Source organism: Pongo pygmaeus, chromosome 15, assembly GCF_028885625.2.
Source record: "Pongo pygmaeus isolate AG05252 chromosome 15, NHGRI_mPonPyg2-v2.0_pri, whole genome shotgun sequence".
Taxonomy (NCBI): Eukaryota; Metazoa; Chordata; class Mammalia; order Primates; family Hominidae; genus Pongo; species Pongo pygmaeus.
In genome coordinates, this window is record NC_072388.2 from 93,339,574 (window position 1) to 93,364,451 (window position 24,878).

At 43.9% G+C, this 24,878-nt stretch overlaps 1 protein-coding gene across 1 annotated transcript; it reads right to left on the bottom strand.

Moving 5' to 3' along the window:
* Window positions 1–589: 589 nt before the first annotated feature.
* Window positions 590–19,697, bottom strand: SERPINA6 (serpin family A member 6). The gene is made up of 5 exons (XM_054447496.2): window positions 19,612–19,697; window positions 10,358–10,989; window positions 6,062–6,332; window positions 2,408–2,555; window positions 590–938 (listed from the first exon to the last, which is right to left on the bottom strand). Exons 2-5 carry the CDS (start codon window positions 10,968–10,970, stop codon window positions 753–755), a joined length of 1,218 nt encoding a protein of 405 aa, XP_054303471.2. The 5' UTR covers window positions 10,971–10,989; window positions 19,612–19,697; the 3' UTR covers window positions 590–752.
* Between the last annotated feature and the right edge of the window lie 5,181 nt (window positions 19,698–24,878).

Consider the following 24,878-nt stretch of genomic DNA (forward strand, 5'->3'; position numbering starts at 1 on the left):
AGTCTCATAGCTGAGGAGGCTGTCCGATTTGCGAATCATTCATTCCTCATTTATACTTTAGATTTAGTTCAGCTGAAGTTTGTCTTTTATTAGGGAAGAGGGGAGCGTTTGTTGGCCAGAGGAGTTGCCCCTCCTGTGGCAGTACCAGGTGTTATGACCTGAATGTTTGTGTCTCCCCAAATTGATACATTAAAACCAAATCCCAAAGTTGATGGTGTTAGAGTTGGAGCTTCTGGGAGGTGATTAGGTCATGGGTAAAACTCTCATGAATGGGATTAGGACCCTTATAAAAGAAGCCCCAGAGAGCTTTCTCTGCTGTTTCTGCCTTGTGAGGACATAGCCAGAAGATGCCACCCCTGAACCAGGAACCGACCTTCCCCAAAACCCAACAAGGCTGGCTTCTGATCTCAGACTTCCAGCCTCCAGAACTGTGAGAAATGCATTTCTGTTGTTCATAAACCTATGGTGCTTTGTTATGGCAGCCCACACAGATGAAGACACCAGGCCTGGGGATTTGCAAACACCACTTTAACACAGTAACCTCCAGAACCCCCCTGCCCTTCCCTTTAACCACACTGGTCATCAGAGTCGCAATGACATTTATTAAAAGATGCCTAAAGGTAGACACAACTCTGGTTGGAGGGAGAAGAACTTGGAGGAGATTGGGGGAAACCTCCCGCTCTCCAAAACATTTCTGTGGGATCCCTGGTGCCCAAAGTCAGACAGTGCTGAGGCTCTGGGTGGGTGGTCTCTTACGCTGGGTTCACAACCCTGGCCAGGAAAAGGCTGCTCCAAGTGAAGTGGTCGAAGATCATGATGATGAAGGGCTGGTTGAAACGCAAGATGATAGGCTTGGACGTCAGGTTTAGGGTGACCCCAGTGGAACCAGCTGTGTCCACACCCTCCTCATTGAGTTGCAGCACAGCTTTATGGACCACCTGTTAGGTACAGAACGAAGATGGGTAGTGAGACCTGCTGTGCGTTCTCGCTTTCCTGACTCATTGCTGGGACACCTCACGTCCTTGGTTTTAGGAAGGTAAATTCAGGGTCAGAGAAGATCACTTGCTGGATTCTTATCCAAGTGGCAGCCCCAGGATTACACAGCCCAAGTCTGTCCACCTCCAGAACCTGGGCTGCACATACACTTCCTATAAAAAGGGCAGATTGGGCCCATCACATGGAGATTAGAGGTCTCATGGCTTGAACTGGGCTTCACTGTCCATGTTGGGCGCTTCTTACTATCCTGGGGTAGCGGAGGGAGATCTTGCTCCCTTTCCACTCTGCTGGGTAAATGCTAGGATTTGAGTTACGCAAAGTGCCTCTGTCTGTTCTGTTTGGGAAAGCTGAGGCAGAATCTAAAAATGTAAATCTTTGACTGTTGATATGTCCTTGTTGTGATCAAAATTAGGAGGAGTTCTGAAGTCAGCAAAACGTCTGCCTAGCTTGTATCAAAAGACTCTGGTAAACTCATAACCTGGCTAAATAAGTAACAGGTGATATTGGTGAGCTCACAACACCCTAAGGGGTGGGAACTTCCAACGACTCTTTCCAGCAAGCACACTCAGGCTCTGGTGGCTCTGTGAGTGGCACCCATGGCTAGGAAGAAGCTGAGCTGGGATTGGAACCCCTGCAGTGTGTTTTGAGCAGATGAGGTTTTGAGTCAACAGGCCTGAGATCAAACATCAAACTGTTATTTACTAGCTCTGTGACTGTGGGGAAGCTGCATACCCTCCCTGAGCAGGAGATTCCTCATCTGAGAAATTGAGATAATACCTGCCTTCTGAGAAGCAGCTGTGTTGACTCAATCCACTCACACAGCATGCATTTTACTGAGCACATATTACGTGCCAGGTACAACGGTGGCCACAAAGTCCTTGTGTCTTGAGGTCACGGGCCACACATCTGAGTAACGGGGGCATACACAGGGCCTACACAGTTTGGGATACATAGTAGGTGTTCAGTAAAAATTTTCTGAATGCATGAATAACAGAACATAAAGCTGAAGGATTTATGTAATTGAATGGATGTAATTGGGTATAAGGCTCAATGTGATCCCAATCAGACCTTTACCACTTTTCCTGTTTCTTTTTGCCAGGGGTCACTCACAGCTCTGCCATGACAACTGGGTTTTCACAGTTCCCCCTCTGTGTGGTCTGGTGGGATGGGTAGATGCCTGGGCTGTGGCCCTCCTGTGTCGATAGCTTCCTGTGTGATCTTGGGGATGTCATATTTTCTTGCTGAGCCTCCATTTACCTCATGGTGAGACGAGGGGCTTGGACTCAACCTCGGGTTCTCAGCCAGGGACCTAGAGGCTCATTCATGAATGAACTCTGTGCCACTTCCTAGTATTATATTTATATTGTGAATTTTGGAGGGGGAAGAAAAGGTGGGTTCTCACGACATTTACCTTTGATGACTTCAGCTGGGCGTCCTGGGTGATGCGTGAGAAATTTGCCTGGTTGGTGAACAAGTCTGCAATGCCCATTTCCTCCAGCACATCTCCGAGGTCATAGACTCCAGAGATGGTGACCTTTGGAATGTACAGGTCCACCTGGCTGCTCAGGGTAAGCAGACAGAGTTAGACATTCCAGGGCTGGGCCTGGCAGAGGGGAGAGCAGCACCTCTTCTCCTGGCCAGACTCTTATTTCCTTGTGCGCTCCCTCCAGCTCCTGCCCTCCAGCCTGACTTGCTCTTTGTGGGTAGGAGAAGGGACAGAGCAGGAGGCCGGATCTGTCTCTGCCTCCATGACACAGGCAGCTTTCCCACAGGGCCTCTGAATTGCACATTCTTTTCTTCTCTGCAATTCCTTTGAGCTGATTCCACCTGGGATGCAGCTGGACCGTGGAGCATTTAAGACAATAGTCCATAAAGAAGCCTTTTTAGTCCCAGGAGAACCCCTGCTAGAAGCAGAGGACTGGAGGGAGCACCCAGCTGGGAGCAGTGGTCCCTGGCTCAAGCTGTGTCATTAATGCTGTTTGGCCTTAGCCAAGTCCAGCCCCTCTCTGTGCTAATGTCCTCACCTGCACACAAAGGTGGTTGAACACAGGCTCTCTCCCAGGGCAGGTGGGTGCTAAAGCTCTGTGATTCTGCAAGAATCTGATTCAGCTGGCAGTTTCTAATGGATGAAGCAGGTGGGGTTTCTAGAAAGGTAAGTGGGGTCACACTAGGGGCAGCACGGGCATCTACGCTTTTTAACATGTCAAGGCCTTAGTGTTATTAAATTCTTCTTGTGCCTTCTCCTCAGAGGGAGAGCAGATGTCTAAAACACTGAAACTAAGGGGTGTCAGTGAACTCGCACCGGCTCTCTGGGCAGATGGGAGGGAAGGCACGAGACCCTCTCCTCACTGAGCAAAAGCAGCCCTGAGTGAGGCCTGGAGACTGGCAACCATCCCGTGTGAAGTGGAAGCCATCCTTTTCTAAAGGAGAGGAAGAAGAACCAGAAGCGAGTGGGTGTGTACCTTCTCCAGGTGCGGAAATAGTAACAGAAAGTAAGGAAGGGAGACCAACTTATCCCAAACACGTAGTCTATGTTTTTACTTTTTTTTCTCCTCTCTCTCTCTCTCTCACACACACACACACGTGCACATACACACATACACACCTATGAAGTCGGAATCAACATCTTTAATTTCCAGGTTGAGAGACCAACACTTAAGAGAGGCTGAGGAATTCCCCCAAAGTCACCCAACTGGGAGGCAACAGAACTGAAAAGGCCAGGACTAGTTTTGCCATCTGCCGCCTGCTGCGTTGTTGACAGCTCTCTGAGAGCAAGGTGATGGGGCTTTAAGGTACGTATTATTGATTAATGTTGCTCACATTGAAGTGTTTTCATGGAAAGATTATTTTTGGTGTAAAGAAAGATAGATAGTCCTTCCCATCATTTTCAGTGGAGTATGAGCTGGAATGCATTGTTTGCATCATGGTGCGTTATCACCCCCTTGTGGTATTACACCTAAATTACAGGTTTTCTTTGGTGGGTAAAAAGGAGGAAGAGATGGCAAATGGATCCCTAGCATCACCCAGACACAGGTTCACACCCACGCATATACATGTGTACACACACACACACAAGTGTAGTCATGGATGGTTTAAGAACTGTGTCCTCCACATAGCTATAGGGGATTGCTCAGAAACACAGGGCTGACCGCATGACCTCCCTACAGGAGAGAAGTCAAATTCCCAGACACTTCCATGTGCATTCACAGAACTGGATGAACTTCTCTAGAAGCACCCAGCATCAAATAGCTCTCTGAAGGTATCATTCAAAATGAAAACAATCTGAAACCATAAACCACAAAACCTACATATTAATAAAGTAGAGGAACTTCCTCCTAGATTATCTACTGCAAAATTTTTAGACCACAAAATTTGTCCAAGCCAAATTTGTCTTCTTCATTACTGCTGGCCCTGCATTGCTGGCACTCTGGGCATGGTCCCCTGATTTCATGTCGGGTCTGGAGGCCACTTCCCAGTGGCTGAACTTCCATTCACACTCAAGGCAGTTTCAAGGGAAAACAACCTGCTCTGCAGCCCTTCCCTATTCCCTGGGCAGAGTCAGGCATTCCCACCTCCCAGCCAGTGGCATGTTACATATCTCTCTCTGTCTCTCTCAGAACTCACATTGTTGTACCACTATTAATTCCACCAGAATCTGTTTTCTGCTCTAGAGTACATGCCTTTAAGTGCTCTATTTTGTCCTATTCACCACTCCGTCCCCTGTGCTTAGCTAGGGCATGGTACATAGCAGGTGCTTCCGTTTATGTGCATTGAATGAATGAGTGAGTGAAATGCACACTGAATGAATGAATGAGTGAGTGAGTGAATGAAATGCTGCCTGATCCACCAGCCTTCCTGAGCTACTCCAGATCTACATGCCCACTCCCTCCTCAGCATCCCCTCTGCTTCTGAGTCTGCATCAGGCCCCCTGCCACCAGGTTTCATGCTGGTTGGCATTTTCTGACTCTTCTGCACAGATGGAATTTGAATCTCCCTGAGAGTAAGGACCATGTTCTAAGAACATCTCCTTCCTCTTTTAAGGTGAGGAGCAGGGCTGGGCACTTGCATGACAATAATTTCAATTGCTCTCTAGCTCAGGGGTGCTTGGGGGGAAAATGTCATTTGTTTGTCCATCCATCCATCCATCCATCCAACCATCCACCCATCCATCCACTCACTCATTCATCAATTTACTTATTCATTCATACATTCATTTACTCATTCTACATTCACTCACTCACCCACCCATTCACTCACCATTCTATGCACTCACTCACTTATTCATCCATTACTTCACTCACTCATTCATTCTTCCATCCATTCACTCACCCATCCATTCATTCACGCATTCATTCATTCATTGCTGACTCACATCCTCGGCTGACCTTGCCTGAGTGTCAACCCAGCACCAGCCCCTTGCTTGGGCCTGAGGTCAGAGATAGAGGGAATCCATTGGCCGCTTCTCCTCCTGGCTACTGCCTCTTCAGGATATGCAGCCCTTGCTTTCTTTCTACTTTCTCGCTTATTACCTACTTTAGCCTTGCTTTCTTAGTTGTTTACTGATGATTGATTGATTGAAGAGTTAGATGCCCTGAATGACTTAAGAACCATTCATAGATTTTGCATTGGCTGCATGATGTATACAGAGGTCATTTTCACTATATTTCTATGGGGTCTCCCAAGAATCTTTAGCAGGGCGTGGTTTCAGGTAAGCAAGATAACAAAATGGGTAAGTGTGTAGCTCGGTGGTTGGTGAACTTACTTTAAGAAAACGCTGCAAAAATATGACAATGCAGAGGGTATGTATGAACCTCACAGGGAAAGGGAACCTCACTCTGTGAAATGCCCCAAAGTATTTTAGTGTTGATGGACAGATCAATAAGTAAGTGTGTGCTCTAGATTAGGGAACCTTACAGCCTTTGGGGGCCCAGGAGACAGGAAAACAATGAGCCCTGGAGGGTGAGTCCAGGGAAGGAAGGATGCCCCGGCATACTCCCTTTCCACCTGCCCCACTTTCTGGGGACACGTGCATTGCAGAAATCAACACGATGGCTGGAGGCCTTACCTGCTGGTCAGGCCTGCGGACCACCTGTTAATCGTGTCCCGGCTCAGTGCAGCGATGACCGTGTTCATCTTCCCCTTTTCCGGAAGGATGAAGAAGACAGTCCCATTGCCCACGTAGTTCAGCTGCACCAGCTGGCAGGGGAGCTCCGAGTCATGAAGGTAACTGATGGTGCTCGACTGCAACATCATGGGCACCTTCACCACAGTCGTCTCGTCCACATAGAAGTTCTCCTCCCTGGTGCTTGCCAGGTCAAAGGGCTGTGTCCATGTGCCTAGGAAGAGGAGAAGACAGGTCTGTAGGGCAGAGAGGAAAACACAGTTCCAGGTGACCTCACGGGCCTACTATCCAAGTGACACAGTGGCCTTCTGCATGCCTGGAATGTCCCCATTCAAGCCTCAAGGGTTTTTAGGTAAGATATAAAAATTCCCAGAAATTTAAAGCCTGTTTCATCCTCTACTTCTTGGAGTGGGTTGAGTATGAGCTCTGTTTCTGAGATTGGCTTCTAAACAAGGAAGTAGGGAGAGACCAAGAGGGTGCTGGTCCTTGGATTTGGGGGTAGGTCAGACTGTGCCTTGGCTCCCCATGCCTAGAGTGGGTCCCAGTTCTGAGGGCTCTGGAAGTGGTGCTAGACCTCAAGTCTCAAACTCAAAGTCCCTGGTGGGAAGTGAGGGGGCCATCTCCACCCCCGCCAGCCTGGCCGGCCCAACTGAGGCTCCTGACCCTGCTGAATGGTCCTTCCTTCTAGGCCACGTTGTCCTAATGAAGAGTCAGGGTGAGAAGACTCCTTCAGGGTCACAGACTCCCACCCCCAGCAGGCCCTCAAGTCCCATCTACCATGTTCCAGGGTGCCACCATCCAGCTTGTTTTTTTGCCTTGAGATGGAGAGCTCACTACCTTCACAGATGGGACTTGGTGGTACTGGTCAGCTGATGGGAAGAAAATTGCTCCTTAGACTGAGCCAAAGCCTGCCTGATTGTCCACCACCAGCGGGACCTCTTCTGTCCTTCTGAGCTTATTCCAGACAACTGAGTCCACCTGCAGGAAACTTACCTGGGCTGAGTGTCACAGGGTCTCTCTGCTCTAGGTGACATCTCCCCAGTCTTAAACTGATGACTGAGGCCCTTGAGTCCAGCAGGTCGCAGGTGTCCTGGCTGCCATTGACCACAAGCCCTGAAGCCCTTGCCAGGCCACCATTTCCCAGCCAAGGCTCCCTAAAGTTGGCCAGAACATCACTCCAGGTAGCCCCTTCTCCATCCTACTGTCTGTGGGATCTATGGATTGCTCAGCCAAAATTCTTGGTTCTGAGACAGCCACAAACCTCTTGTAATAGCTACTTATGGAGACAACAGGGAGAAGCTGATGGATGTAGACAAATCAGCCATGGCTGTGGAGTCTAGAGACACCAGAGCTATGCTGGTCCATTCTGAATGACCTCACTAACCTTGATATCTGCAGACACTGACCAATGGTAGTAAACTCACCGTCCGTCTGTCTCACGGCAAATGAGATCATTTGAGGGTTCTCAAATCATCCTCCAAAGGAGGTCTAAAATCCTCAGAACTAGAGGGCAGTTGTATTTTGTGGCTAACTTGCAGCAAAAAAAACAAAGTGGGTAAAATATTTTTCATTGTTAGGTTTTTTTCATCCTTAACATTTTGCTGCTTGCTTTTTATGGAGTATTCTTTTCTAGAAGTAAGCATAATGTATATAGTTTGACACAAAACAAAATACAAAATGGGGTTCAGCCTCTACTTTAAGGGATCTATTCTCAAAACGTCCTAGGAGAATTGGTGGTAGAGAAAGAATTTACTGGGGACAATCCGAGAGAGCAAGGATGGCTCCTCTGGAAAATCTTTTAACAATATTTTTAATGTTATTTTAAAAAAACTGTCAAGAAAGTCCAATAAATAAGGTGCTGGGCGCGGTGGCTCACACCTGTAATCCCAGCACTTTGGGAGGCCGAGGCGGGTGGATCACGAGGTCAGGAGATCGAGACCATCCTGGCTAACATGGTGAAACCCCGTCTCTACTAAAAACACACACACACACACAAAATTAGCCGGGTGTGGTGGCGGGTGCCTGTAGTCCCAGCTACTCAGGAGGCTGAGGCAGGAGAATGGCATGAACCTGGGAGGCAGTGCTTGCAGTGAGCCAAGATTGTGCCATTGCACTCCAGCCTGGGCGACTGAGCAAGACTCCATCTCAAAAAAAAAAAAAAATAAATAAATAAATAAATAAATAACACATCAGGGCCATTTTACATATTGTACATTTAGTGATAATAGCTACACTAATCTTGATTTCTGTTTATTATCCTGGCTTGCTAGAAATGTTTCAGAGTATTTTCCCAGAGGTTTTAACCAAACACTTGTGGATTCGTTTTGTTGTACTATAGAAAAATCTGTGTACAATGAGGCATTTCACCTCCATCAATGTCTGGTCCTGCATTCAAGTGTTCAAAGTTTCTCTGATTTTGTAACTTAAAACTGGGATCTCCTATCCACTTAGCCCCACTGTGGTCCTGAGGACACTGTGAAACCTCGTGCAGAATGACACCAGGCCAGCACCCGTTCCACCAGCACCCATTCCACCACACGTGCTCAGGCCTCTCTCAGGCTCGGGAGGGCCCTCCCTGCACCTGGGTTTACTGTGCCTTTTCCCCAGATTGTGTTGCCTGAACCTCTGTGCAACCACTGCTGAGCTCCTTCCATGCACCAAGCATTACACAAGGGCACTGGAATCTCCCAAAGAGACAAAGATACCCTGCACAAGAGTGCACAGTCTCGTGGGGGAGATGGTCTATGGAATTTGTGGGAGCACACAGAAGAGTTTCTGGGCAAATGTTCCCAGCCTCCCTGGCCCTCCCATGGTCAGGTGTTAGGAAGGCTGCCTTTGCCTGGTCAGCCTCTCAGCCTCACCATCCTGCGAGGAGGGCAGCCTCTCCTGGGAGTTCCCAGCCTTGTGCTGGAGAGCAGGAAAGGCCCAGAGGCAGGTAGAGAAGAAGGACTTGTAGAGATGCTAAGGCACTCCAGGCAATAAGGAGGCGCAGGATGGGAGGGGAGGTGGGTGCAGTCTGATGAGAGGCCCTGAGAGAGAGCTGGGGAGGAGGGGAAGGGGGCGTGAGGAGTCCTGGCTGGGGATCACACTCCACTGATCTGATGATCTTGTCGAGAGACACATATTCAGTAGTGATACTGGCTTAGTTTGCTTATTTTGGCGGTTTTACCTGAATTCCTTTGAATATGATTGCTAAACTGAAACTCAACCACTTGGGTGCTAAACAACATGTTATGGCAAGATGATTGCCCAAACAAGGCATGGGCAAACTGTTGAGCATGCCTATGAGGACAAAGGATTTCCTGGGTGAATCTGGGGAGGCTTCACAGAGGAGGTGACTTTTGAGCTAAGATTTGAAGTGAGGGAAGATGTTTTAGGCAGTCAGATAAGTGGCAAGAGGGCTCATGAGACAGAAGAGGCCTGGGCTTTGTGGCAGGCAGAATAACAGCCCTCCAAAATGTCCACATTCTAATCCCCAGAACTTGAGCATACGTTAGCTTTCATGTCCAGGGGGAATTAAAGATGAGAGGGAATCACAATTGCTAATCTGCTGGCCTTGAGATGGGCAGGCTATTCTGGGTCACCCAGGGAGGCCATTATCCAGTGTAATCCTGAGGGTTCTTGTAAGTCAAAGAGGAAGGCTGGAAAGTCAGAATCAGAGAGATGTGATGAGGGAAGCAGGGTGGGAATGATGCAATTACTGGCTTTGAAAATAAGAGAGGCCCACAAGCCACGTGGCTTCTAGAAGCTGGAAAAGGCCTGGAAGTGCATTCTCCTCTAGAGCTTCCAGGTTTTTATGAACAGGAAGATTGAAAAACTGAAGCAGGATCTGGTCAGAGCAGTGTGTGCAGGACAGCTTTGGGGGCATCTGGGAGTTCCCGAGGGGGTGGGTGGGGTTCTGTCTAGTTCTAGGCCATTTTTCCAGCCCCTGGCCCAGTGCCTGACAGTCAGCATTTGTGGAGCATGAAGCAGCCAGACTGTTCATGGTTACAGGTGTGGGCCTCAAGCCAACCTGCCAGAACGTAGGCACATTACTCAACCCTTCTGGGTGTCATTTCGATCTTTTGTAAAATAATATAATTCCACCTACCCAACAGGATTGTGGTGAAGATGGAGATTCCCAGATGTGTATGTGCTTTACAGAATCAAAGACTTTGCCCAAGAGTGTGCCCTGGATTTTAGCGGCTGTTATTCTTGGCCATAGTGGATGGGCCTTCAGACTGGGATGGGTGGGAATACCTTTGAAGAAGATATAGTTGACCAGGACGAGGATGGCTGGGCTATCCAGCCCTGACAACAAGTCGGCAATTTTCCCCTGTGTCTTACTCTTGACATAGCTGTTGATCTGTCTGCTGGCTGTTGCCCAGTCCTGGAAATTCATAGCCAAGACCTCTGACTCATAGTAGTGTTTGATGTCTGCTGAGAATGACTCCAGCAACTCCAGGCTGCCATCAAGAAACAAGGCATTTCCCATGGTCATTTCTAAGCTGGTGTCTGACTCTGCAAAGAGTTGGTGGAGGTGCTGGAAACCCTGGTGGATCTCAGTCTCAGACCTCTCAGTGAGGTTGAAACCCAGGCCCTGGAGAAGCTGGGCCCGTGTGTGGCCACAGGTGCCCAGGGACAGCATAGCTAAGGCCGTGGAGATGCTCACAGGGGAGATGAAAATGTTCTTCTTGGGACTCAAGGCCACTAGGTGCTTATACAGGCTGAAGGCAAAGTCAACGTTGGCTGAAGCCAGGCCCCGGTGATGGTTACTCATGTTCACATAAGCAGTGTTAGGATCCATGGCCTGGACGGTCCAGAGGCCACTGGTGGACAGCCAGAGAAGACAGGTGTACAGGAGGAGTGGCATTGTCCAGTATAGCCAGGCCCTGCCAAATCAGAAAAGCTTGTTAGATGATATGGCAGTCTCTGAGTCAATGGGGCGTAGTGCAAGAGGAGGCAGGCAAAAGACCCCATTCAAGCTCCGGTTCCTTCCTTTACACTGGCTGTGTGACCTGGAGCACATCACAGAGGGTGCTGGACTTCAGTTTCCTCATTTGGAGATATGAATAACACCCGTTATGGTCTATCCAGTGCCTACCAGGTACCCAACACTGATCTAGGTAGTCTGGCTATATTCAGTCATCTAACCATTACCAAAACACTCCTAAAGTAAGTATTATTAACCTGATTTTAGGCAGGCAGAAATAGGTGCTCAGAAAGGTTAAAACCCACCCAACGGATATGTTCAAAATGCTGGAAGAAAAACAAAACACAATTAAAGCATTCCCAGAAAAACAAAAGCTGAGTAAGCTTTTTTTCCACAATACCTACCATGCAAGAAATGAGAGGCATTTTATTTCCGATTAAAATGAAAGGACACTGGACAGTAACTTTAATCTGAATGAAGAAATAAAAGACCTCTGGTAAAGGTAGATGCATGGGCAATTATAACTTATGTTTTTGGGCACATGATGCTTAGATATAATTTGTTACATCAGTAACTGGAAACAGGTAGGAAGAGAGCTACAAGGAAGCAAAGCTTTTGTATGCTATTGAAGTAAAGCTGGTTATATCAAATATATTATGGATTAAATGTATTATGAGCATACATATTACATTTTGGTTTAATTTATTTTCTCTATTGTTTTTCTATTCTTGATTTTATTTATCTCTGCTCTGATCTTTATTATTTCCTTCCTTCTGCTATTTTCCAGTTTAGTTTGTTCTTTTTCTAGTCCCTAAATTATAAACAAAGACTAAAAATTATTTTTACACATTAGCCTTCTAAAATATGATCCAAATATATGCTGTCTACAAGAGACTCATTTTAGATCCAAAAATGCAAATAGACTGACTGAAAGTGAAAGGATGGAAAAGTTACCCCATGCAAATAGTAATCAAAAGACAGCAGGGGTGGCTACACTAATATTAGACAAAATAGATTTTGAATTAAAAAAGTTCCAAAAGACAAAGAAGGCAACGACATACTAATAAAGTTTTCAGTACAGCAAGAAGATATAACATTTTTAGTTCTTCATTTCCTATATTACTGTCCTTTTTTGTATTTAGTTTTTGTACTGAAATGCTTTTTTGTATTGAAACACTTTAATAATTCTATTCTCATCCCTTTGTGGTTATTATGGGGATTACATTAACATCCTAAATTTAACACCTGAATTTGAATATATGCCATTGTTTATTTGAGATCTTCTTGTTTTTAATGTGTTTATAGCTTTACATTTCTATCATCACACTGCTTTCACTCATTCCATAAGTTTTGGTATGTTGTGTTTCCATTTTCATTTGTCTTTAATTATTTTCTAATTCCCCTGGTGGTATCTTTTCTGATCCTCTGGTTGATAAAGAGTGTGTTGTTTTTCCCACAATTTGTAAAATTTCCAGTTTTCCTTATGTTATTATTTCTAACTTCATCTCATTGTGATTGAAGATACTTAGTATGATATCTGTCTTTTTAAATCCATTGACTCTTGATCTGTAGCCTAACATAGGGTCTATCTTGGAGAATGTCCCATTTGCACTTGAGGAGAATGTGTATTCTGTTGTTGTAGGGTGTTCTGTATATGTCTGATACATCTAGTTTTTACTGTGATATTCAAGTTCTCTATTTTCTTACTTATTTTATGTCTGGTTGTTCTATCCATTGTTGAGAATGAGGTATTGAAGTGTCTAAATTGCTGTGGAACGATTTCACCCTTCAATTCTGTCCATTTTTGCTCAATTTATTTTTTCCCAGACACACTCAAAAATAATGTTTTACCAGCTGCTAAGGTTTGAATGTTTGTGTCCCCACAAATTCATATGTGGAAACCTATTCATGGGGGCTCTACCCTCATAAAAGGAATTAGTGCCTACATAAAAGAGGCCTGTGGCAGTATTTCTGGAAGAAATTGGCACATGAATCAGTAGATTGAGTAAAGACAGCCACCTTTACCAATATGGGTGGGCATTTTTAATCTATTAAAGGCTGGATGGAACAAAGAGGTAGGAGAAAGGCAAATTCTCTCTTCTGTCCCTGAGCTGGATGTCTGTGTTTGCTGGCCCTGAACACTGGGCCTCCTGGTTCTTGGACCTTTAAACTCTGGGACTTAAACCAGCAGCCTTATTAGGCCCTTTTCCTATTGTGGAGCTGCACCATTGGCTCCTCTGGTTGTCAGGCCTTCAGACTCAGACTGAATTACATGGCTGGCTTTCCTGGGTCTCCAGCTTGCAGATGGCAGATTGTGGGACTTCTCAGCTTCTGTAATTACGTAAGGCAATTCCCATAATGCCTCCTCTTATATATATTTCTATATATCCTATAGATTATGTTTCTCTGGAGAACCCTGACTAATAGAATGGATTAAATTAATTTTGAGAGCCTATTAATAGGATTATATGCCATATCGAATTTGGATTTATTTCTGTAATGCAAGGATGTTTCAATGTACAAAAATTGATCAGTGTAATACATCATATTAACAAAATAAAAGAAAAAATCACATGATCATCTTAATTGGTGCAGAAAAAAGTATTTGACATAATTCAACACACCCTCGCATGATAAAAACACACAACAGATTGAGACAGTCAAGTGTAAAGAGGTGCCTGGAGAACATTCAATTGGCCTGTGCACTGGGAGAATGGGGTGGAGCTGTGGGAAGTTTGTGCCCTTTGCAGTGGGGAGGAGCTTGGCCTCTCTCTCCTGATCCGATGTGGTAATCTGGGGATTCAATCAGTGAGATGAGGGCCTGTTAACAGGCTTTGCTGTTACAACTTGCTGTTACAAGTAACAACTTGCTTTGCTGAGTTGTTTTCCTTTTCGCCCAATAAATTCCATTTTATTCACACTTCAAAGTGTCTGTGAGCCTAATCTTTCATGGCCATGTGACAAGGACCCCGTGTTTATTTAGCTGGACTAAGTAGAAACTCCTACAACATAATTAGTAATAGAAGAAAACTACCTCAACATAATCAAGACTACATATTTATAAAACCTTTTATACTCAATAGTGAAAGACTGAAAGCTATTCCCCGAAGATCAGGAACAAAACAAGGATGCTTGTTCTCACTAATTTTACCTAATATAACACTGGAATTTCTAGCCAGAACAATTGGGCAAGGAAAAAAAAGGTATCCATATTTTAAAAGAAGAAGTAAAATTATCTGTGTTCACAGATGACATGATCTTATATGTACAAAACCCTAAAAATTCTATAGAACTAATAAACACATTTAGCAAAGTTGCAAGATATAAAATCAAAACACTAAAATCAATTGCATTTCCCACCACTAACAAAGAAAACAATTTGAAAAGGAAATTAAGAAAACAATTCCATTTACAATAGTATGATAAAGAACAAAATAGGGATTAATCAGGGAGGTAAGAGACATACACCGAAAAGTACAAAACAGTGCTGAAGGCAATTAAAGAGGACATAAATAAATGGAAAGACATTCTGCATTCATGGATTGGAAGAAATTGCTAAGATGATAATACTATCCAAGGCAGTCTATAGATTCAATGCAATTCCTATCAAAATTCCAGTTCTGTATTTCACAGAAATAGAAAAATTTATCCTAAAATTTATATAAAAATCTCAAGGGACCCAGATAGCCAAAACAATACTGAAAAAGAACAAAGTTGAAAGTCTTGCACTTTCTGATTTCAAAATTTACTACAAAACTATAATAATCAAAACAGTGTGGTACTGGCATAAAGACATACATATAGACCAATGGAATAGAATACAGAACCCAGAAATAAGCCTTGTATATGTAGTAAAATGATTTTGACAAGGATGCCAGACCATTCAATGGGGAAAAGACAGCCTTTTCAACAAGTGGTGCTGAAAAATTGGATATTTACGTGCAAAATAATGAAATTGGACCTTTAACACCATATACAAAAATTAATTCAAAATAGATCAATGACCTAAAGATGAGTTAAAATTGTAAAAATCTTGGAAAAAAACATGGGGGAAAAACTTCATGATATTGGCTTTGGCAATGATTTCTTGAATATCACCCCAAAGCCATGGGCAACAAAATAAAAAATAGACAAATTGGACTTCATCAAAATTGAAAACTTTGTTCATCAAAGGATACTATCAATAAAGTAAAAATGCAACTCACAGAATGGGAAAACATTTGCAAATTTCATATCTGATAAGGAATTGATATCCAGGATATATAAAGAACTCCTAAAACCCCAAAACAACAAAAACAAAACAAATAAACCCAGTTAGAAATGGGCAAAGGACTTGAGTGGTCATCTTTTCAGAGATAACATACAAATGGCCAGTAAGCACATGAAAAGATGCTCAGCATCACTAATTATTAGGAATATCAAAACCGCATTGAGATACCACTTCGTATCCATAGGGATGGCTACTATAAACAGGCAAACAAAACAGAAAACAATAAGTTGGCACACCAGGCATGATGGCCCGTGCCTGTAATCCCAGCTACTCTGAAAGCTGAGGCGGGAGGAATGCTTGAGGCCAGGAGTTTGAGACCAGCCTAGGCAACATAGCAAGACTTCATTTCAAAAAAAAAATTTTTTTTTTAATTTAAATGTTAGCATTGCATGTGGGGAAATTGGAACCCTTATGCATTGCTGGTAAGAATATAAAGTGCTACAATGTGTGGAAAACAATATGGCAGTTCTTTAAAAATTAAACAAATCATCATTTGACCCAACAATTTTGCTTCGAGTATATACACCAAAGAACTGCAAGCAGCTAGTCAAGGAACTTGAATAGATAATTGTAGACCAAAGTCACAGTAGCGTTATTCACCATAGCCAAAAGATGAAAACAACCCAAGTGTCTATCAATGGATGAATGAATAAACAAAGTATGGTATAAACATACAATGGAATACTATTCAACTTTAAAAAGGAATGAAATTCTGACATTTCCTACAACATGGATGAACCTGGAAGACGTTGTGTTATGTGAAATGAGCCAGACACAAAAGGACAAATAGAGTCTAATTCTACACCTACAGTAGCCAAATACATAGGGACAGAAGTAAAATTGTGGTTACCAGGGGCTGGGGCAACGGGAGATTGGGGAGTTATTGTTGAGTGGGTATAGAGTTTCAGTCTGGGATGATGAAAAAGTTCCGGACGTGGAAGGTGGTGACGGTGGCACAACCATGTGAATGTACTTTTATGAACTGTACGCTTGTAGTTAAAATGTTAGGTATTATATTTTCCCACAATACAAATTTAAGGAAAAAAGTAAATATAAATGATTTAAAAAGAGTTCCATAAGAGCAATTAAAAAAAATCCACCCAAGGTCGGAATCAGTAAGTGGACACTGTCTGCCTGCAAGGTTAATGGTTTCAGGCCCTGTGCTGTATGGAGCTACCTGTATCACAATAAATACAGGATGCTTACAGGAGAAGCAGGTCTTACTGCACCACCCACTGTTGAACCAGCCACTCTGGGTGAGGGGCTGGGAACCCTCATTTAAACCAGTGCTCCAGGAGGCTGTGGTGTGTTAAATTAAATTAAAGATGGGCTAAAGCTGCCTCCTCATGTAGCAAACTGTAACCTAGCTTAATATGTAAAGAAACTGCACCTAACTTGAGAGTATATTGTTGTAACAAGTAACCAAGTCTCAGCCAATCATAGCAGCTGAACTTTCAGTCAATCACAGTCTGTGAACTGCTCAGACATGTTCAAACAAGGCAAACACAGAGCTGTAACCTATCAGCCTATGTGTGTATGTCACCTCCTTCTTCTGCCTGTAAATACTGCCTACATTGCTGGGTGGCACTCTCTGAACCTTACTGGTTTAGGGTGCTGTGTGATTCATGAATTGTTTCTTTGCTCAAATAAACTCTACTATGTTTAATTTGTCTAAAGTTTTCTTTTAACAGTTGTGCTCCGAGTGTGGGAACCACTGTTCTGCTCTGGAATTCCCTAGAGGCCCCTTCCCTGGTGTGTTCCAAAAGTAGAATCTCAAGAAAGACAGGTGGGAACTCCCCCCCAAAACCCTTAGTTCTCCTGAGTCTTCTTTCAACCCTCCTTGCGTGTCTCCCTTATCTCACCAGGGTGGAAAACAACCCCTGTTGGCTGCTCTAGCCCCTAGTTCTCTGCTTTAGATAATAGAGGCAGGTGTGACCTGCTCCCCACTCCCCGCGCCCAAATGATGGGCTTTATTGAATTCTCCATCGGGTTTCTGACTTGGATTTTTGGGTCCTTGGGACAATTCTTTCCTTTTCCTGGGTTTTGTGGCAGATCAAGCTGGATTGGGGCCCTAGCACTGCTATGTATGAATTAGGTGATGTGGGACAGGCTATTTAAACTCTGCCTCAGTTTCCTCAGTATAAAATAGAGCTGATAATAATACCTCTAGCCTTACCCATTTTCTGGTGTTTGTCCCTTCTCCAGTGCCTCTGCACAGCCTCCTTATCTCTCCCAGGACTCAGCAGTAGCCCCTACCTCGTTTCCCTGCCTCCTGTTCAACTTCCTCCAGCCCTTTTATCCATCTGCAGCTGCATCTTTTTAAATTCTTGAAAATTCAAGCTGATCAGTTCTGCTTTGAAGTTTTCAGGGACTCCCCATTGCCCACGACAAGGCTGATTCTCACTAACGTAGCCCAGGGGGTCTTTGTGACCCAGTCCCTGGTGACAGTTCTGCCTCCAGCCTCAAATCTGGCCCTTTGGGGTCTCAGCCACAGCAACACTGGGTGTCAGGGATTCTTCCAGCACACACCAGCCTTTTATCCCACTGTGGGGCAGGGCAGGGCAGGTCACATCACTACAGGGCAGGTTACAGCAAGACAGGTCACTGCAGTTCCCCAGGGCAGGTCATTTTGATTCTTCCATGTTTGCTGAGCCCAGCTCTGGACTGGGAGCAGGGAACAAAGATGGACCTGTCTCAGTCCTGCCTATGTGGCTCCAGTCTGTAGGTCCCTCATCTCCCTGCCTCACCTGGCTCACTCGATCTTGTCCTTTGAGACTCAGGTCCCAGGTCACCGCCTACAGGAAGCCTTGCATCTGTGCTTCTCCATGGCCTTGCCCCATGACAGGCAGTGAAATCTTTGCTTAGCTTTGGTCACTGCCATATCTGTGTGGGATCTCCTCTCGGGCACAGGCCCTGTGCGGTATGATGCCAATGGTAGGATGGGCTCCCATCCCTTTCCTGCCAGCTCTGGGGAGATTGCATGCCTCACCTTCTCCTGTGTTAATTCTCTAAGATGAGGGTGAAAACTCCATCCACCCCACAATATTGTTGTGAATACCAGACGTGGCTGTTATCAGTGCTTGGCTTATGTGACCTCACTTAATGGGTCATCCTGAGGCCCATTTTTCAGATGAGAAAACTGAGATCCAGGGAGACAGAGTAACTCCCCCTGAGCTGGAATTCTAAGCCTAGATGTCTGGCATCAGAGCTTGTGCCATGCCATTCTGCCTGTCTCTACAGAGAGCAAAATGATGAGTAAAACAGCTCTTAAGAGTGCCCAGCCATGGCCAGGTGCGGTGGCTCACGCCTGTAATCCCAGCACTTTGGGAAGCTGAGGTGGGCGGATCACCCGAGGTCAGGAGTTCGAGACTAGCCTTGCTAACATGGTGAAACCCATTTCTACTAAAAATACAAAAACATTAGCTGGGCGTGATGGCGTGTGCCTATAATTCCAGCTACTCGGGAGGCTGAGGCGGGAGAATAGCTTGAACCCGGAGGCAGAGGTTGCAGTGAGCCAAGATTGCACCATTGCACTCCAGCTTGGGCAACAAGAGCGAAATTCCATCTTAAAAAACAAACAAACAAAAAAGTACCCAGCCATATAAAAATGCAGAGTATCAATATTATTCATGCATTTCATGTCACGTATGCCCTCTTTGTTCCTCATCTCTGAAGAGACTCACTTAGTAAATATTCACTGTATTCTCTGTTTTCACAAATGCCCTGTGAGCCAGGCACAGTTCTTGACCTTCTATAGTGAAACCTCATGACATGTGGTATAATGCAGATAGTTCTGTTCTCCGTGCATTATCTCTGCCCCAGGTCACTGAGTGAGGAGCCGTGGTGGAGACACGTCTGCATGACGTGGAAGAATACGTCTGCACTGGGCCAGCTGAGCCCTCCCCGGCCCCTACCCACGGCCAGCATCCTTCATCGGTGGTGCCGACTGGAGCAGATGCATCGTAGCTCGCAGGCTGCGACTCTGTGGCTGTTGTGGCCGTCTGGCTGGGCTTAGGGGCATCAATCATGGCAGTGGACGAGAATGGTTCTTAGCTACAGCCCTCTGTGTCAGCCCCCTGCATGGCAGGAGCCCAGGGGCCATCAGAACCCCTGTGGATGATTCACAGACTCTGGGATCTGGAAAATCCTAACAAGATTGCCTCATAACACTGCTGGCTGCCCTAATGTTCAATGTACCGTTTAAAAAAACAAAACATCTCAACAAACCAAACAAGCAAGCGAGCTGCAGCCATGGCTTTGCTCTGGAGGCCGGGTAGGGGGAGGGACAGAGGGTTCTCAGGTGTTACTCACAGTCTGCGGTGGGCTCAGGCTGTTTCTGCTGGCTTGGTCCTGCTGTCCTGGACCCTAGCATGTGTACAGTAAGCCTGCGGTGGATGCTGCCTGTTAAATTTTGTTTGCCAGCTTCCTGGGTGGTTAATGGTTAGAAGGGCCAGTGGCCTTCACCGCTTGGTAGTCCTCTCCCCCAAGTCATTAACCAATGGGAGACTTTGTCAGGAAAGTTGAGTAAACACAGTAATGCTGCAAATTAACTTTGCTCTGCGTTCAATTCTATGAAGTTTTTTTTTAATACCAAAATGTGGCTGGAGTTGCATCAATGTGGTTGCCCTGTGTCAGTTGGCAGAGATGTCTTAGGTGCCCTTAATTAGCACCAAGGTGCAGATACTTGTAAAAAGAAAAACAGGTGTCTGGCTCCAATTGGGGATGACTCGGGCAAGGTCCTGCCTTCCAGGGGTCTTAGTCTGGTCGGAGAGACAGACATGGAATAATATCTGCCGAGTGCTTCCTCTGGATTATCTCACGAAATCTTCACAATGACTCTGTGAAGTGGGTACCATTATCACTCCTCTTTAGATAGGAAACTGAGCTGCATGGAAGTTAAGTTAAACTCCCTTGAGATTCAAATCCAAGACCATTCAACTCTAAAGTCTAGCACCTTCCCCTTTCCCCACATTTTATTTTTCATCAGTTTTCTTTGGATTACAGGTGACAGACATCAAATTTGAACTGCTTTAAAGCAAAAAGGAATGAACGAGAGGTCCAAGGGTGGAAAGGACTTCAGGCATGGATCTATGGAGTTCCAAATCAGGCATCAGATCTCTCCTCTCTCTCTCTCTCTGTTTTTTTTTGATTCCTTCCTAGCTCTGCTTTCTTCTACTTTATTCTGTCTGCACTGGGGACAAAGGTGACCACTGTAGCTCTGGGTTATTTAGTTCTAACTGGTTAGTTGATATCAGAAGGAGAGAAATTCTCATTTTTCTTAATGTTCATAACAGTCCCCCCCAAAAGTCTATGGCATGGTTGTCCCCCTTTGGACGGATTGATCACAGTGTGGAGAAGGATGAGGCATTGTGAATGCCTTGCTAGAGTTCTTTGCTCTCCATTGGGTTGACAGCATCACTGCTTCCATCCAGAGATGAGGGAAGCTCTTTCCAGGGGAAAAGAGGAAAGTAGGGCCTACAACTGGGTCTGCAGTTTTGGAGACACCTTAGTTTTGTTGCTATTTATTGGTCTTTTCAAGTTTCCTATCCTATAAGGCAAGTTTGAACTTTATATCTTGGGATTTATCTATTTCATCTAGATTTTCAAATTAAATACTAGAGAGTTATTCATTAGGCCTCTCCATTATTATTTTTACATTATATATTATTTTATATCAGTAATTCTTTTTTCTTTTTTTGTTCTGTATTTTATTTATGTCTTTCCTCCCTTCGATAAGTCCTGTTACAGAGATCTATATAGCTAATTAATCTTTCCAAAGATCCACCTTTTAGTTTTGTTACTGGTTTTTAAAAAAATTGGTATTTCATTGATTTCTGTTTATATGTTTATTTTTTTAATCACCCCTTTAAATTCTCTGGGTTTCGGTCTGTTGCGCTTTTTTCTATTTTCTTGAGATAAATGCTTAGCTTTCTTACAGTTTAATATTTCCAGTCTCCATATAAATGTATTTAAGGTTAAAAGTTTTCATCTAAATACTGATTGAGCTATGTCCCACAAATTTTTGATAATTACTATTTTCATTGTCATTTTTTTCTAAGTATTTTAAAATTTCTTTTCTGATTTCCTTTAAAACCCAAGTGTAGTTTAGTAACATGTCACTGAGTTTATTTAGAATTTTAGGCTATTCTTTTGTTATTAATTTCCAATTTTCTTTCACTATGGTCAAAGAATACTGTCTATTATGATATTGAACATTTGGAATGTTTTGAGGTTTGTAATAACCATATATGGTCTTTTTTTTTTTTTTTTTTTTTGAGATGGAGTCTTCCTCTGTCGCTCAGACTGGAGTGCAGTGGCGTGATCTCGGCTCACTGCAACCTCCGCCTCCTGGGTTCAAGGGATTCTCCTGCCTCAGCCTCCCGAGTAGTTGGGACTACAGGCACGAGCCACCATGCCCAGCTAATTTTTTTTATTTTTAGTAGAGACAGGGCTTCACCGTGTTAGCCAGGATGGTCTCGATCTTCTGACCTCATGATCTGCCCGCCTTGGCCTCCCAAAGTGCTGGGATTACAGGCGTGAGCCACCACACCCAGCTCATATATGGCCTATTTTAATAAACATTTTGTGTTTTCTTTAAAAAATAATGGATATTATCTGTTTGATATGTATATATACACATTCATATGTGTATATACGTAACAACTTGAGCTTATTTTATTTAAATCTTCATATTTATGTTGATTCTTTATTTAAGCTTTCAGTTTCTCAGCGGGGAATGTTAAAATCACCAATAGCAATTGTTCACTTATTTCTCTCTGTCAGTTGTTGCTTGATTCACTTCAAGACTGTATATTAAAGCATATATACTTTTGATAATTATATCCTCTTGTATTTATTTTTCTTGTATCTTTTTTCCATATAGCATACTTTTGTCCTAAATTTAATTTTATCCAGTGTTATGATTGCTTTCGTTTCTTTTGGTTCACTCTTACCTGATATTTTTCATCCTTTTATTTCCAAACGCTCTGTGCCTTCTTTTTTTTTTTTTTTGAGATGGAGTCTGGCTCTGTCGCCCAGGCTGGAGTGCAGTGGCATGTACTCAGCTCACTGCAAGCTCCGCCTCCTGGGTTCACACCATTCTCCTGCCTCAGCCTCCCGAGTAGCTGGGACTATAGGTGCCCGCCACCACGCCTGGCTAATTTTTTGTATTTTTAGTAGAGACGGGGTTTCACCTTGTCAGCCAGCATGGTCTCAATCTCCTGACCTCATGATCCGCCTGCCTCAGCCTCCTAAAGTGCTGGGATTATAGGCGTGAGCCACTGTGCCTGGCCTGTGCTTTCTTTTTTTGAGTGTCTCATGTACAAAACATTTTGTTAGATTTAGTTTTTTATCCCCAAAGGAGGGTCTTTGTCTGTTAATTGGCAAAATTAACCTTTTTACATTTATTTTAATTGTCTCAGGATTGACATATTATCTTATTTTATATTTCCCATTTGCTATATCTTATTTTTTGTGTGTGAATTTTACTGACTTACATTGAAAAGATTGAGTTTTATTCCATTGGGTTAAAATATATTCATTATATTTTTGATCTTATGATGGTTTCTCTTTACTAAAAACACTAAAACCAAGTTTAGTTTAGTTTGATAAACTAACACTTTACTAAAAACACTAAACCCAAGGTCCTAGCCATCATCAAATAGAGACAAGCCATCCCCACTGTATCTTTTCCGAATTCCTGTCCCAAGAACCCAAGAGCATAAAAAATGATTGTCTCAAGCTGGCAAATTTTTGGATAATTTATGACGCAGCCATAGTACCTAGAACACATTTTGGCACCTGGAAGTGGAAAGCTGCATATGAAAGCCAAAAATGTGGCAATGACTTTGGGATCAAATGGGAGTTGGAAAATCCTTATAAAGATTGTGAGTGGAAACGTGATGGCCCATGAGGAGGCTGTTGATGACAGCTTAAAGGAAAGTGAGGAACAGGCTGTAGCGAGAGGAAAGAGAATCCTTGACATGCAGTGGTAGAAAGTTTAGCAACATTGTCACCTGTGATAACATGAAAATTGAATATATAGCAAATGAAGTGGTGGTATAGCTGGTGATATTTCTCTGAAGCTAAGAAGGTTTCTGAAGTCATTGTCTGACTTCTCGATATTTATAGTAAAATGTGAGAGGATATAAATAAGCTTAACATTTTTGTTAAATATAAAACAGCCAGTGCTTATTGGGTTAAAAATAATATAGTTTCTCCTTCTTAGTCTTTCCAGGATTACCCAATTAAGAAAGAATTTCAAAACAAACATATATCTGGAGTGTAACTGTAAAAGCCTTTATAAATACCTCAGAAAGTTCTATGGTGTTGCCTTAGCAGACCATTGGATCAGATATGAGGCCCTCTAATGCTAAGGATTTTAAGGTCGATGTTCCGTACCAGGTTTATAGATAGCCAAAGATATAGAAAAGCTTATCTTGAAAAGATTGTTGGTTGTGGCCTTTATTATAGTGGAGTGGATTATAAATTAATTCATATAAAATTAAAAATTAAAAAAATGAGATTAGCGTTGTCTGAAAGGGACAAGACAGTGCAAAACGATGAAAGGCCTTTGAACATTCAACCTTCTACAGGCAGGAAACAGGATACAGAGGCTCAGCCTCAAAGATGAGGTATTTTTATGGAAAAGGAAGCGTGACCCAGGCAGAATCAAGATCTCAAAAGACACAGCAAGGGGCCATGGTGAATTATCCCTAGGAGCAGATTGAGAGTGCCAATTGTTTTAAATTATGTGTGTCTCACCATTTTATGTTGTGTGTGGAGAAGTGGGAGGAGAGAACTTGTCTCTTCCGTTCGCATCTTCTTCTCTCAATCTTCTTCTCTCTTCTCTCTTCAATCTTCAATCTTCAATCTTCTCTCAATCTTCTTTAGATTGAGAGAAGCTACACACTTCAGGAAGGACGTTTAAGGACCCTCCTCTGTACCGTGACTGATTTAAATGAGGGTATCTGGATTTCAAGGGGGTGTTGCAGTTGGATGAGACTTTGGGAGTCATAGAGGAGGTGGGTGTATTTTTCATGTGTGAGGGATAATCAATTGTTGAGCCCATAGGGTGGACTGCGGTGTTTTTTCTCCGACATGGCTGCCGTCCTTCCTTCTTTCCCTCTGTGAGTGTGCTGCACCATCATCAAGAGATAGAGTCTATTCATCCCTTCTTGTGAATCTTGACTTGTTTTACTGGCTTTCTTGACTAATAGAACGTAGAAGTGATGTTCTGGAATTTTCAAGGCTAGTTCATAAGTAATCTCGCAGCTTCTGTCTTGGGCTCTTGGAGCCCTGAGTCACCTTGTAAGATGTACAAGCGCTCTGCTAGAGAGACTATGTGGAAAAACCCTGAGACAGTATGTGGAGAGATAAAGAACCAGCTAAGTCCTGCCTCCTAGCTATCCCCACCATTGTGCCACACATGAGTGCAGCCGTCTTGGATCAGCCCAGCCCTGCCCAGCCACCTAGTGAATACTTCTGAGTGATCCCAGTTGATGCCGTGTGGAGCAGAAAAAATCACTCAGGCATGCCCTGCCTGAATTCCTAACCTGAAAACTGTGAGTAATAATGGA

Coding starts and splice junctions, on each gene's coding strand:
- SERPINA6 (XM_054447496.2), bottom strand. CDS start 10,970: ATGCCACTCCTCCTGTACACCTGTCTTCTCTGGCTGTCCACCAGTGGC. Junction 6,333..10,357: donor CAACTATATCTTCTTCAAAG/GTATTCCCACCC, acceptor TCCTCTTCCTAG/GCACATGGACACAGCCCTTT. Junction 939..2,407: donor CCCAGCTGAAGTCATCAAAG/GTAAATGTCGTG, acceptor TGTACCTAACAG/GTGGTCCATAAAGCTGTGCT.